Source organism: Schistocerca gregaria, unplaced genomic scaffold, assembly GCF_023897955.1.
Source record: "Schistocerca gregaria isolate iqSchGreg1 unplaced genomic scaffold, iqSchGreg1.2 ptg000818l, whole genome shotgun sequence".
NCBI lineage: Eukaryota > Metazoa > Arthropoda > Insecta > Orthoptera > Acrididae > Schistocerca > Schistocerca gregaria.
The window spans coordinates 117,608-131,001 of record NW_026062185.1 but is presented as its reverse complement, the minus strand read 5'-3'; the positions used below and the strand labels follow the sequence as shown (position 1 = coordinate 131,001).

General features: G+C 48.5%; 5 protein-coding genes and 1 long non-coding RNA gene across 8 annotated transcripts; 4 read left to right on the top strand and 2 right to left on the bottom strand.

Annotated features, from left to right (window-relative positions):
• The first annotated feature begins 22 nt into the window (after positions 1-22).
• Positions 23-3,376, top strand: LOC126322557 (uncharacterized). Its single transcript, XR_007559084.1, has 3 exons — positions 23-181; positions 260-2,015; positions 2,318-3,376. It is a non-coding gene; the product is annotated as an uncharacterized LOC126322557 (long non-coding RNA).
• Positions 3,377-4,706: 1,330 nt separating this feature from the next.
• On the top strand, positions 4,707-7,676 carry LOC126322549 (ras guanine nucleotide exchange factor A-like). Its single transcript, XM_049994411.1, has one exon. It carries the CDS (start codon positions 5,070-5,072, stop codon positions 7,674-7,676), a length of 2,607 nt encoding a protein of 868 aa, XP_049850368.1. The 5' UTR covers positions 4,707-5,069.
• LOC126322554 (uncharacterized) lies at positions 7,550-8,819 on the bottom strand. Its single transcript, XM_049994417.1, has 2 exons — positions 8,516-8,819; positions 7,550-8,367 (listed from the first exon to the last, which is right to left on the bottom strand). The coding sequence occupies exons 1-2, from the start codon at positions 8,748-8,750 to the stop codon at positions 7,907-7,909; spliced, it is 696 nt and encodes a 231-aa protein (XP_049850374.1). The 5' UTR covers positions 8,751-8,819; the 3' UTR covers positions 7,550-7,906.
• Positions 8,820-8,875: 56 nt separating this feature from the next.
• Positions 8,876-12,050, top strand: LOC126322548 (serine/threonine-protein kinase pakC-like). 2 transcript variants are annotated; one of them, XM_049994409.1, is made up of 4 exons: positions 8,876-8,914; positions 8,969-9,505; positions 9,579-9,726; positions 9,794-12,050. In XM_049994409.1, exons 2-4 carry the CDS (start codon positions 9,449-9,451, stop codon positions 10,933-10,935), a joined length of 1,347 nt encoding a protein of 448 aa, XP_049850366.1. In that variant the 5' UTR covers positions 8,876-8,914; positions 8,969-9,448; the 3' UTR covers positions 10,936-12,050. The 2 variants fall into 2 exon arrangements, with proteins under 2 accessions (XP_049850366.1, XP_049850367.1); XM_049994410.1 differs by having other exon boundaries at positions 8,884-8,914; positions 9,008-9,505.
• Positions 10,900-11,593, bottom strand: LOC126322555 (uncharacterized). Its single transcript, XM_049994418.1, has 2 exons — positions 11,516-11,593; positions 10,900-11,454 (listed from the first exon to the last, which is right to left on the bottom strand). The coding sequence occupies exons 1-2, from the start codon at positions 11,590-11,592 to the stop codon at positions 11,058-11,060; spliced, it is 474 nt and encodes a 157-aa protein (XP_049850375.1). The 5' UTR covers position 11,593; the 3' UTR covers positions 10,900-11,057.
• A 14-nt stretch (positions 12,051-12,064) lies between the features above and the next one.
• Positions 12,065-13,344, top strand: LOC126322550 (uncharacterized). Of its 2 annotated transcripts, XM_049994413.1 has the most exons (4): positions 12,069-12,133; positions 12,222-12,575; positions 12,649-12,759; positions 12,821-13,344. In XM_049994413.1, exons 2-4 carry the CDS (start codon positions 12,253-12,255, stop codon positions 13,302-13,304), a joined length of 918 nt encoding a protein of 305 aa, XP_049850370.1. In that variant the 5' UTR covers positions 12,069-12,133; positions 12,222-12,252; the 3' UTR covers positions 13,305-13,344. The 2 variants fall into 2 exon arrangements, with proteins under 2 accessions (XP_049850369.1, XP_049850370.1); XM_049994412.1 differs by having other exon boundaries at positions 12,065-12,575.
• Positions 13,345-13,394: the final 50 nt, after the last annotated feature.

The following is a 13,394-nucleotide window of genomic DNA, read 5'->3' as shown; positions in this document are numbered from 1 at the left end:
ACAGATTCCCCATCCGATGCGCACCACCTCTCACCCGACATCCACAGCAACGCGGCCGAACACCAAAAACCTAGCGAGGCAAAACGCTGCCGCGACCACCAAACGCCCTTCAAAACCCGCCCGCTAAAACTTGCTTCAACGCGAATCATCGATGCGGACACCATGTACCAAGTCGTCCGAGGTAGGTCCTCTCCTGCATCCACCCGTGCACCCCTCTGAGAATCACCTGACCCCCCTTACTGTACGCTGCACCCCGCAGCAAACCAAAAGCTGTCCGAATACTTTCGCAAGCTGAGCGGCGGAATTGTACAAAATAACCTCAACCTGCTCAATCAGCGCATTCGGCAAGTCATGCCCAAACTGGCCGACGTCAAAAACCTAGAAAATGCATCCCAAAGACTCGAACAAAACACACTGATGATCGACAACTCGATTGACGTGCTAAAAACAACTGCGAAATTATCGCAAACGTTCGAAAACATAAATAACGCATCAGATAAAATTCTGTACCTCACTAAAAACATAACTTATTCGCGATAAAAAATTTTCATGTCACCGAATACTCCAACGCCCTCTTCCTTTCATAAAAGATGAACGTGTAGTCTTCAAACTGCGCCTTCGTATCACCATTCGAGCTGTACTGCCTCAAATGAAAAAAAAAGAAACGCAACCAAAAACCTGTCAGTGCGTCGATTTTTTTACAGCTTCATCCTCCAACAGAGAAACCTCCATTTCAGGGACTTATGTTCCCCTTGAGAGCCTCAATGAGTTTCGGAACGATTTCAAACAGGTCGCCCACAAGCGCATAGTCGCTGACCTGGAAAATGGGCGCCTCCTCATCGCTGTTGATCGCTACAATAACCTTGCTTCCCTTCATGCCTGCCAGATGCTGAATGGCACCTGATATTCCGACGGCGATGTACAAATCAGGAGCTACGATCTTACCCGTCTGACCCACTTGGAGATCATTCGGCACAAATCCGGAATCGACCGCAGCTCGCGAGGCCCCCACTGCCGCTTTGTTTCCAAACACGTCAGCTAGGTCATAGATGAGCTTAAACTGATCTTTTCCGACAAGTCCGCGGCCGCCCGATACGACGATTTTTGCCGAAGAGAGATCTGCACGTTCGGTAGAGAGAGTCTCAACTGACTCCCAGCCGCTGTAACTGCACTCTTCCGCGCCGTAATCGTCTACCAGCTCCTCGATAGGGCAGCCAGACTCGCTCGTTCCACAATCCTCGAACGAAGTCGGACGAACTGTAAAAAGCTTTACCGCATCGTGAGCTTGAACAGTGACCAAAACGTTGCCAGCGTAGATAGGACGAAGGAAGGTGTCGTGGCTCAAGACACTCATCACCTCACTGACAGGCTGAACATCCAAAAGAGCACCAAGGCGGGGAACGAAGTTCTTGCTGAAATTCGAAGAAGCCGCAAGAACGTGACTGTAGGGATTTTTTTTCACATGACCCTCTAAAAATTTGGCAAGCGGCTCGGGCAAATGATGCCGATACAGCGGAGAGTCGCGAACTAAAACTCGATCGACACCCTCCAACTTCTGAGCTTGCTCGCAGGCAGCTCGACAAGAAGTTCCAGCCACCAGTAAATCTATGCCATCTGAAGGAGAGAGAAGCGTGGCCACCTTGACCGCCTTGTGAGTGTTAGAAGCAAGCTTCAGGTGGCTGTGTTCAGCGACCACAAGAACACGCTTGGCATTTTGAAGGCTTGCACTGGTGTGCAAACTGCGGTACAAACCACGTCGGCCTCCGCTACCTAAAGAAATAATAGACTAAAGTATACGCGTTATTATACTCTGCGGCGAACGATCTCTCCAATACGCGGGCGATATCAAAACGGCGCTAGAGGTGGGATGTACATACGCGAACGGAATGCCTAGCAAACATGAAGAGAACTACACAGAGTGCCCTGTCATGATTTTTTTTTTTTTTTCGGATTAAAAAAAGAAAAAAAAAAAAGAAATCTCCCATCGCCATTGTCAAGCACTCTCTTCAGAGCACGTACGTACTTCGAAATTTCCTAGTATTTAACTCGAGCGCCCAGCGGTCGGAAAGAGCATGACCATAGATTGTGTCTTTCGGGTGGGTGTTAAAGCACATCAAACGCCTTGGTGCCGAAAGGGGTAATCGAACTCTTTAAAAGCCCCGTAATTTGCCCTGTGGGACCAAACCGCGAAAAATGGCGATTCCCAGAACGTGACCTCATGCGCACCTTTCAGGAAACTGCGGAGTCGAACGAGGCTTCTCATCGCCTTCGATTTTTTTTTTTAAAGATCTAACCACAATCTCTCTCTTCCACCTAGCAAACACGTAGTAAACCGCGGCAACATGGCTATAGGAAAAAACAAAAAGAAACCAAAAAAAACCGCCAAGTCCAAGAGAGCGTTCGACATCATGTCCAAAAAGGAATGGTACTACATCCGAGCGCCATCCCTTTTTGCTGGTGGAACCTCCGGTGCTCCCCCCGGCATCATTGGCCGCACGTTCGTCAATAAGAGTGTCGGCGGGAAGCTTGCCAGCGACATGCTCTTGAACCGAGTCTATTCTGTTTCGCTTGCCGATCTCAATAAAGATCATAGCGAAGATCAAGGCTTCCGAATCATCAAACTCATCACCGACAAAGTCGTCAATGATACTTGCCTGACAAACTTCTACGGTATGACGCTCACAACCGACCGTGTCAAATCCCTCGTTCGTAAGTGGCAAACCCTCATAGAGGCATCCGTCGAAGTCAAGACAACCGATGGTAACATCGTGCGTCTCTTCGCACTCACGTTCACGAAACGTCGCCCGGGCCAAGTCAAGAAGACGTGCTACGCTAAGTCCAGCCACGTCAAGACTATTCGACACAAGATCAGGGAAATCATAGTGCGTGAGGCTAGCGGCTGCAATCTGAAGCAGCTGTTTGAGAAGCTGTGCTATGACGTTATCGGCAAGAATATCGAACGCGAGGCTTCAAGAATTTACCCTCTTCAAAACACCTGTATCAGAAAAGCCAAGATCATCCATCGCGCGAAGACAGATCTGTCTCGCCTGGCCGAAATTCATAGCGGATTTTCCCAAAGCAGCGCTCCAGTAGTAACCGAGGACGTCGGCACCCCCATTGTCCAGATGGCCTAAATAAAAAAACAAAATAAGTTCTCGAAACAAAACGCGTAATGTCAATGAAGAGGTACAACCCGAAATTCGCCAAAGACAGAGAACCATAAAGCACAGCAGTCGCCGGGTCGAAGAGACCAAAAAAAAAATTGATGCTTTTTTTTTCGTATATGCGCGAGCAGAGAGATATACACAGTTAGGAAATTGCCGACTTAAGGGTTCATTGCCTCTTCGGTCTGCTCCAATTTATCTCCCTCCGCACCGCTCCGCCTTAAAGTTGCATGCCTCTATTCCCATTCAACAATAGAAAATGAGACCTCTAACTGAGGAAGAAACACGAATCTTCTTCGAAAAGATAATGCTTTAGTACCGTCTCAGCTGCGCCATCGGCTCCGCTTGTCTCTGAACCTGATCTTGGAAAAAATTTTTAACCCAAACTTTTTGTAAAACGACCCATATCGCGAAGCGTCGGCCAAAACATAAAGTACCTCATCAATCGAAAGGATGAAGATTATTGCTTCCGCCTACACAGAAACCGTGTCTACTACTTGGCGTATGTGCACCATTTACACCCAACACACTTTTTCTTAAACGCATATCCTATGTGTGAAAGCGGTCGCGCGGCCATCCGGAGAACGAGCACTTACAAGCCGACTTTTTAAACGCTTTCAGAGAAAGGATTGCCCTAAAAGCGGTCAATTTTGGAATGAAAAACCTAGTAAGCCTTGGAACATGCTTTGGTAAATTCTCGAAATCGCTCAAATTTCGTCTTCACATCACATGTCTCGACTACCTAGGAAAATATGCTATTGTACGTATACCAAGGTCAAAAGTGTCCGCCCTTCTTGCATGTCGCCGGACATTGGATTATTCATCTTTGGCGCATTGCTGACATTTTTCTTTCGCGTGGCTTTGCTTAGTATAAAGTTTGGGCGAAGCCCTCCGCAGAACTGTCATTTTTGTACGGAAACCACATACTCGGCAACGGACTAGGACGCATCACAGAAGACACAGTCCAATATCAAAGAGTAGTGGTTTACAACATGAATGACATTCCAATTGGTACGCAACTATTCCCTTTTTTTACGTTCGAAGCAACAGACTGACACCTTATGGCAAAATGTGCCAAACGTTCGTAGGCTTCGGCGTGGCCTCGAAATCCACCTATCAATGCCGGAATGTCGGTCCGACCGAGATCGTCTGCCTCCACCAGGCGGACATTGGCGAATACTTGCGTGACGAAGCAACGCTATTGTAACTGTCATGCATTTTGTGTTATTTTGGGTGTTTTGCACGCAAGCGAAGGCATTTTCTGGATGCCGCACGGCATGGCAAATCGCTCACACAAAGTGTCTGGTCTAGTCTCGTCAAATAAAGCGGTAGAAGCCATGTTCTCGTAATATGGCGAAGCCAGTTTGTGTATTAGCGCAGGCGTCTGTTTGAACGCTTGCTTTTTTCTGAGCTGGTGGGCCCTTGTGTTTCGCGGACCGGTTTGAGACGGCGTTCCAAGAAGTTATTGCGATTTTTTGTGCTCGCGAGTACACTAACGGTCAAAAAAATATCATGCGGTTCGGATGCCAAATTCTCAAAATTTGAATTACCATATTCGAGGTAAGAATACCGCATCTTCGCAAATAGAACCGGCCCCTGCGTCGAAGTGGCTGGAGCGGATTCCGCGGGCCGACACCGAAAGAGCGATAGTGAAGTGCGTTCGAAGCACTGATAGCGGTGCGCTGAGGTGCGCGACGTGCAGCGCCGCTCTACGGGGATGGCTCACGCGATAGATGGGGTCCGGCCTCCACAGAAGACTATAGGACGTTGGAGAAATGCCACGAAGGAGAGGGGCGAAGGCAACTTCGCTATGCTTCGCTCGTCTGGAAACAATAAAAAACGTCAAAAAACAAATATTTTTTTGTATAACTTAAATGAAATTCTAAGGAGACAAAAGTCTAGAGAATGAAAGCAGATAGTACTGAGAATTCGTCTGATAAGGAATGTCAGGGAAAGGTAGACGAAGAGGATGCAGAGTCTCGTTTTTCTGTTGGAGCAGATGACACAAGAAATGGTAGTGGCAAAGCACCTGATTTAAACAAGTCTGTGGAGACTGAGGCTCGGTTTAGGAAAGTGCTACCTCGAATAACGCTGAAGAAACGGAGGGCCATCCATATACAGACAAAAAATCAAGGGCAGTCAAAACCTGTTTTTGTCTGGCCGTTTGAGCCGTCAAACTCTTTTGGGGTGGGAAAGCTGACTAACATGGTTAAGACTTGGACTGCCTCTGAAAATGATGAGAAGTTGAATAATGTACCTCAGTCTAACCCGTGCCAACCTGGCGAAGAAAATACGTTGATTCAAATTTTTCAACAAGATGACCATGCCGAATTGGAAAAAAACCTCGAACAAGATATCTCTCGTGGTAATTCGGATGTGCTGATTTACCCGGTGCACAAACCTATAAGAGCCAAAGATTTGATAATTCAGAAGGAATCAATATCGAAGAGGCGGATATCAATATCTGATCCGTCTATAAGGGTTTCGAAAAACTCTTTTGAGTCCCTTCCAACCTACACACGATCCGATTATAGAGCCAATCATCCGCTGAAGGTACGCACTTCCACCAATTCTCTCAGAGACAGGTTTCAGTCGTTTTTCGTCCGAAAGGGCTCCCCAGACAGAAAAAATGAGCTGTTTCAGAGCTTGAACGAAGACAGCTACAAGAGCGGCTTGAATAACGCGCTGCAAACAGATAAGGATAGCATTGGAACCATAGAGGTGGGGCCAATGGCTTGCGGGTCTTCGAGCAGTATGTTGAAGTTGTCGAGCGAAAGCATCGATCGAACGGATTGGCTCGCTCAGTGCATACGCAATTGTGCAAATATCGCGATAGTGCGCGAGCGGTGCTATCCTCTGTTTCGAGCAACGAGTTTTGCCAATATGTTCAACAGCGGCGTCGATAGAGTGGTGATAAACACGAGCGAAATCATTCAGCTCGTTATGCAATATTTTGACTACGAAGGATTGCATGATGTACTGGAAACGTTAGAGTTTGAATCGAAGATCACTTTCGACACTAAAGTAACACTACACGAACTGCAAGATGCCAGACTCGTGACGTTGCTGATGATTGTGCTGAAGAATACAGACGACTTGTGGAGCACAGCCATATGTTACAAAAACTTCGAGACTTTGAATACAGAGCGGCAGGGAAGCGGCACCCTGATTGCCTCTCACAGAACGACGACAAGACTCAATTCTATACTCAGTTCCTTCAAGCTGATAGCAATCGAACCCTCACCGAGGCACCTCGACATTGCGTCAGACGACGTCAATATATGGGAGGAGCCGATGGACGGAAATCTAATTTTGGACCAAAATACTGGACAGATCGTCGCCGGTACGCTGAACAAGCTGATCCAACTGCTAACGCCAAGGCTGGACGTTGATTTTTATTACACCGATGCATTTCTGACGACATACCAACTCTTCTGCACCTCCAATATGTTGTTTCGGAAATTGGTACAGCGCTATAACGTACCATACATGGCGGGCATTCCACAGCATCGATACAAGAGCTTCTGCATGCCGTTCCAAGTGAGGGTGATCAACATTTTAAAAAAGTGGATTGAGGAGTTTTATACGGATTTTGACCACAATCTTTTGAACGACTTTCACGAATTTTGCATAACCTGTATCAAGCCTTCTTATCCGAAATACGCCTATTTATTGTTAAAACTGATAGAAGAGCGCAGTTCCAAGGTATCCTCACGCTCCTTCAGCACCGTCTTCACCTACTCCGAAGAGCCGCCTCGGCCCATCCTTCCCAAAAACATTTTCTGGCCGAATTTGACCATCGACGACATCGACGAAGAGGAGATCGCTCGGCAACTCACTCTGATCGAATTCGAGGGGTTTTACAAAATTCAGGGGTCAGAGCTGTTGCACCAGTCGTGGAACAAACCTAAGCTGAAGCATCGAGCGCCTCACGTCTTGGAGGTAATCGAGCGCTTCAACTCCATCTCCGAGTGGGTCGCGACCAAAATGCTCCTGGTGAAGAAACTAAAAGACCGCGTGAAGACGCTGTCCAGGCTGATCAACATTGCCGACCACCTGAAAAAAATGAGAAATTACAGCACTTTGATGGCATATTTGGCGGCATTTCGTAGCACGCCGATCGAAAGGCTCAAACGCACGTTTGACGAGCTGCAGCCAAAAACTAAAGAAACGCTCGCCAACCTACTAGAATTCATGAATGTAAATGATCAATACTCCACCTACTTGCGCGAATTAGAAAACCCGAAGCTACCCTGCATCCCATTTCTGGGCCTCTACCTGACAGAACTCACATATGCGGAAGAGTCCGCGGAGTCGAGCAAGCAGGGACTGATTAATTTCAGCAAGTGCAGAACAATTTACAAAATCATAGCCCAGATTCGAACTTTTCAACAAACTGGGTACAACTTCTTGCACATTTATCAAGTGCAAAAAACCTTCAATCAATTTCAACCCCGCTATTCAGAAAAGGAGATGTACAACATGTCGTGGCTCATCGAATCGCGGTTATGAGAGGCAGCAAAAAAAAATATTGGGAAAACATGTCAAAGATAGAACGATAAGGTGCCACTTGACTTCTGCGTACACGGTGGAGGGCGATGACTCTCGAGGCATTTACCTCGTGAAAAAGCATTGTACAAGAGACGGCAAGACGAACCGTGTACGCGCGCACCGGCGCAAAACCGACATCTCTCTTTTTCTAAGGCGAGTTCTTTTACATTGGAGACCATCACGCGTGTGTGTCACGACGAGGGAGTACCGGCCGTAACAAAATAGGGGTCTTCTGTGATCAGTCTCGAAAACCTGAAAGGCATTGACTCTGAACTTCGACACCTGGCTCCAGCGGAATCGGAGCCATCCCAGCCCACGAAGACCTTGATATCGCAACCACCCAACTTCTTGCATTCGGCTTCCGGAATGGCGCACATGTTATTCAGGCACACACTAGAGCACGACTGGCTGCCGCTGGTGATACTGCATTGGCACGAGGCACATCCCTCCACCCACTTGATGCCGGTCGGTGATCCGTCTTTCAGTGTGATGATGGCATTGAACGAAGCTATGACGTAGGTTCTACCGTCGCTCGTGCGTACGAAGTACGGCTTAGATGTTGTGATGTGTCCAGAAAACATGATTTGTATGTTGGGCGAAGAAGCATAGGTGGGGCTCCCGGCTTCAGATGATTCTACGAACGTCGAATAAGCTACCGTATGTGCATTGTTGAGTCAGATGGATTAAAAAATAGGAGAAATAATGTACTCTATTTGTGGTGTTCACAAAATAAAATCGGTTTTGAAATAATTTTCGTCACTATTCAAGAATTCATATGCCAATGCACATGAGAGACGCACAGTTGCTGATGACAAGACTCGATATTCTGTCAACTATTGGGAAGAATACCCCTTTCTTGTCCAGTATAGCAGCGCCATTAGTGGCTTCGCTCTTAACTGTAACGTAGTTCAGAGAGTACTCGCCCCTAGCAAATTTGAGCTTGGACGAGAGTTCTAGTTCGTTGGGTGGCTCATTCGCCGCCAGACCGGATGCGGTAATGAAGAAAATCCAGAAAATAGCGATACGGAGAAGCATTGCTCTTTTGCGAATTACTCGTACCCACAGAGCCAATGGCGAGTGTGTGTACCAAAAGTGCCCGTTTTCGCCGGTAAATTTTTTTTTAGGCTGCCGACTTGTTCTCTATTTTACATCACCCATGGAACAAATAGAAGCCGATCGGGCCAACGAAATGCTGGATGGTGCGTTCCCGCGGTCCCTTCTGAGTTTGATGCACGTTCATTGACGCGTATTAGTTGTCTACAACATTTCTGAACTGCTTCAGTGCGGGTTAGACAAAAAGGCGCTGGGTATTCTCATCTCTCTGGTGCAACTGGGCGTTAGTCCTGAAGCTCTGGCCCATGCGGTGGTCGAAGTACAGCATGAAAAGGAGCTAATGGAACGGGGAGTTTAGTGCCGAGTACCGCGCGTACAACAATAAACACATTCGATGTGTGCAAAGTGTCAGAATCTCTCTGATAGAGATTGCAGGACGATGTTTATCGGTTGTATGCCCTTACTGTGCGATATGCGTCCGTTCGCCCGCAGTATCTATTAGCGCGTTGGACGGAACGTCGAGCGATACCACCAGTCACGGTAGCGTATAACAGGTCGTGCGTCATGCCCGTGGTACATAAAATAGGAATTCTTTAAGAGTCTGTGTTTTTGTCGGGTTGTTTTGCACGGAGCACAAGACATTCCAGATGCGAAGTCTTGCGTCATACACTAGTAGCTAGATGGAGAAACCGTCAAAGAATTTGGCATCTTCGAAATCAGTTACAGCTGTTATCAATGTAGGTGCGAGAGAGCTGAGCAGCTGTTGTTTACGTGGAGTGCGTTGTTGACCAGCAAGGAAATTGCGTCTAGGAATTGTTTGCATTGTACGGGCGAGAGCTCAAAAGATTAGGATTGAAGAGATCGGATATGAACACGAGAAGGGACTGTGTTCTTCTGTTCAACATTTTGTCTTGGATGCAGGGGTTTAAGACCACCGACTGTCAGAAGTACATTTCTGGTATGAGTCTTGTGTGTGAGCGTGGTCGTACCATGAATTTATTGAATCACAACATTTTTTTCTCGAGATTATATCGATTTGCCGAATAGGTCCCGGAGCAATTCCAGGAGGAGTGAGAACATAAATTTGAGCACTCTGTCCAAGCACGAGTCCTCCTCTTTTGACAGATCTAGGTTGCAGCCTCAGTCAAGCTGGTTCAAGTCGTCTTGGATCCCTGAAGCGATTCGACAGGTCTTTGGAGAGAGAGAAGATGAGCTGGATTTTGACACGGGGATGCCTCCTCCAATTGAGGTGGTGGTACCGAAGCCGAGGAGGTCGGTTAAGAGGGAAGTGGAGTTGATAAACCCCCACGACTATTTCGTGAATCAGAAGTTTGACAGGATATACAAGAGGGGGGCTATGCTGGGAAAGGGTCATTACGGATCGGTGTACGTTGCGAAGAGCAGAGCTGACTCGTTGACGTACGCGGCAAAGGAGATATGGATTCACAACACGAGGAGTTTGATGTTGGCCAAGAGAGAGTTGTTGGAATTGAAGAGTTCGAATCACCCGAACATTGTTAAGTTTATTGAGGGGTACATATTTGGCCAGAAGGTGTGGATCGTGATGGAGTATTGCCAGAGAGGGAACGTCACGAACTTAGTGCGTAGTTTGGAGTTAGAGGAGCCCCATATAGCGTTTTTGCTACACGAGATATTGTGTGGGTTAGAGTATTTGCATTCGAAGAACGTGGTACACTCAGACCTGAAGGGGGCGAACATCCTGCTCAGCACCAACGGTGGAGTGAAGATAGCAGACTTGGGCCTATCGAGCATCATGGGGTTAGAGGAAAGAGAGATTGGGGGAAGCTGTTACTGGGTCGCGCCCGAGACCATGTTGGCGTGGCGATGCGATACGAAGTCAGACATTTATTCGTTAGGATGTGTGTGCATAGAGATGGTCACCGGTCACCCGCCGTGCTCGACGTTTCCTCCGCTGAAGGCGTTGTACTACAAGTCGAAGTACGGGTTTCCGATGATCGACGACAAGTGGAGCATTTCGCTGAAGGACTTTGTTCGACGGTGCATGGATCCGGACCCGGACAGGCGGCCAGACGCGAAGAGTTTGCTGCAACACCCACTTTTGGTGAAGAGGTGCAACGTGGAGGAACACATGAGGTTGGTAGACAAGGCATATTACATTAAGGAGATGACCAGCGACTTCGACTGAGCCACATCTTTATTGCGAGTTCGTGTACGATATTTTGCAGTGTAGCACTGGCGGCGACATCAGAGAAAAAAAAAAAAAAGGATCAAGTGTGTTGGAGTGTATGCCGCATTTTTTGGCGGACTTCACAGTCCCAGACACAGGCCGAGCACCACGGAGCCGCACGCTACCAGGCCAGTAACCAGATAGCGAGTCAACTCCGTTTCATCTTTTCTCTTAGGAAGGACGGCTGGATTCCCGCTGCCCAGGGGCAGCCTTTGTTCTCGAAGAGGCGAGTTTGGTCTCTCTGGGCGGTCGGACGCCGCACGCTCGGAACGGTATTTGAACGCGTTTCTCGAAGGGACCAAGTTTAGCGCGACGGTGTCGTCTCGACCCAGCGAGGCCACGAGTCTTCCGAACACGTCTTCTCGGCCAGGCGCGGGTACGGGTCGTCCGAACAAGTCGTCTCTCCTATCTGGAGGGATAAGTGCTCTCGACAGGCGGCGAACGGGAGATGCAATGACTCCTAGGACGGAGCGTTCACTGAAAAGAGATGTGTCAGAGGCTCGATCGCGTTTTTCCCCACCCTCGCGCGTGAACGTACGTGCCCAGGAGCGTCCAACGTCCACCTCGCTTTCGGTGAGCGATGCTTCTAGCGGCGTGTCCTACCGAGCGACTCATCGTCTATGAAGGGCGGAGTAGAAAGTGCTTTCGCTGCCTTTACAATTAGAGGAAAAAATGAAAGTAGTACAAGTTTTTCGTGAAACAGGAAACGCTTTTGCCGCTTTGAGGGTCAGAAAGAAGGACGAAAAGTGTAGGCTTCTTGCGGTTATTGAGCACGTTTCGGCCATAGGTTCGCCTCCTTTGCGAGGCCGCTGTGACCGCCTAGCGAGCACACCGTCGCGCAGGAGGTTGAGGAGCGCGCAGCGCTTTCGCGGGGACTGGCCCACCGAGAGGTTGTCCGCTCGCAAGAGGGTCTCACGCGCGTCGTCGGTAGGGCTGCGCGGTCATTTTCTGCGGTATTTGTGCGGGCAGAGTGCGCGGTTTGCGAGCGGGTAGCACAAAATCTAGTTGTTGTGCACACAATCTAGTTGCACACAATGATAAATTGTACCAAACAAATATTTTTTTAATCAATACAGGTTCTGCAAGGCATTTAATTTTTTGTTGTACAGGGACCGAGGCTGGGTGAGCGAGTACATTTACGTCTGTATTGTGTCTCGTACGGATGCTAATTGTCCATCGGTTTAAACTTGGTTGTTTGGCTTTAGGGTTTTTTTTTTTACCATGACTGATTTTTGGTGCCACAGCTGCAACAAGGTGGTACAAATAGACGCGGGGATGATATGCCCAGAGTGTCAGAGTGAGTTTGTGGAGATACTGGAGAGGCGCGAGCAGTCGCCCGACGAACAGGGATCTTCCTCTTCTAACCCGTCATTGCAGTATCGAACTGTCGAATTAAGGGACCTTTTTCCCTTGCAAGACGCGTCGTTGTACGAAGAACCGTCGCAGCAGTCCTCGCCGAATAGCAACGGCACCCAGGGCAATGGAAACGGCAACAGGCAGACCGTACTGTTGCCTTACTTCCTCCAGGGCCAGAACATGAGGCATATACCCTTCATGCTCCAAGTCAGGATGGACAATCCTCAGAATTTCACGAATGTGTGCGTTTTCGAATATAGTGGGGGCGCGTAGCGCGCGCGCCGTCGGTTTTTAACATTGTGTGTTGTGTTGCAGATTGAACCAACTGTTGGGCCAGCTCGCGGGGAGGCTGACGAACTTCGGCGATTACGTGCCCGACAATGCTTTACAGGCGATTCTTGATCAGCTTTACTTACAATATAGACCGTATGTTTCTTTTTTTTTTTTTTTTTTTTTGTCTCTGTTTTTGACGCGTCTCTTCGAAAAGTCCAACGCAGCCGCGAACGAGCGACAAGGTTATCGCCTCGCTGCCGGTCACCCGGCTGACCGCTGAGAACATGAAGGACCACCCGGAGGAGTGCCCCGTGTGCAAGTGCAACTTCGAGATCGGCGAGGAGTCCAAGGAATTGCCCTGCACCCACCGATACCATGTGGCGTGCATAGACAGGTGGCTGATGTCGAGCAATCTGTGTCCGTTGTGTAGATACGAGCTGGAGAAAGAGGAGTCGGATGGCCAGGCGGGAGGGAGTGACGCGAACCAAGATGGATCGTCTGGCGAGACGAGAGAACCTGAACAGCTGCCCGACACAGGAACGGCGGAGGGAGTTATTCACATTTCGGATGACGAGTCCAGTACCAATGAGAGAGCGGACGAGGACAATTCGAATCGAGGTCCTCGGGTGGGGGGAGGTTCTGCATCCCCCGCTGATCCAACGTCCGAAGAGCCTTCAACCGACTTGGATTTGGACTGACGAAAAAAAAAAAAAATTCTATGTAATCAATGATGTGTGTGTGTTTTTTGCGTACTGACGCCGAATTCAGACCTCATGGGTTCTCCTCGA

Coding starts and splice junctions, on each gene's coding strand:
- LOC126322550 (XM_049994412.1), top strand. CDS start 12,199: ATGACTGATTTTTGGTGCCACAGCTGCAACAAGGTGGTACAAATAGAC. Junction 12,576..12,648: donor CCTCAGAATTTCACGAATGT/GTGCGTTTTCGA, acceptor GTTGTGTTGCAG/ATTGAACCAACTGTTGGGCC. Junction 12,760..12,820: donor CTTTACTTACAATATAGACC/GTATGTTTCTTT, acceptor CTCTTCGAAAAG/TCCAACGCAGCCGCGAACGA.
- LOC126322554 (XM_049994417.1), bottom strand. CDS start 8,750: ATGCTTCTCCGTATCGCTATTTTCTGGATTTTCTTCATTACCGCATCC. Junction 8,368..8,515: donor GAGTCTTGTCATCAGCAACT/GTGCGTCTCTCA, acceptor CACATACGGTAG/CTTATTCGACGTTCGTAGAA.
- LOC126322555 (XM_049994418.1), bottom strand. CDS start 11,592: ATGAGTCGCTCGGTAGGACACGCCGCTAGAAGCATCGCTCACCGAAAG. Junction 11,455..11,515: donor CGTTGGACGCTCCTGGGCAC/GTACGTTCACGC, acceptor ATCTCTTTTCAG/TGAACGCTCCGTCCTAGGAG.
- LOC126322549 (XM_049994411.1), top strand. CDS start 5,070: ATGAAAGCAGATAGTACTGAGAATTCGTCTGATAAGGAATGTCAGGGA.
- LOC126322548 (XM_049994409.1), top strand. CDS start 9,449: ATGGAGAAACCGTCAAAGAATTTGGCATCTTCGAAATCAGTTACAGCT. Junction 9,506..9,578: donor CAGTTACAGCTGTTATCAAT/GTAGGTGCGAGA, acceptor AATTGCGTCTAG/GAATTGTTTGCATTGTACGG. Junction 9,727..9,793: donor CTGTCAGAAGTACATTTCTG/GTATGAGTCTTG, acceptor TTTTTTCTCGAG/ATTATATCGATTTGCCGAAT.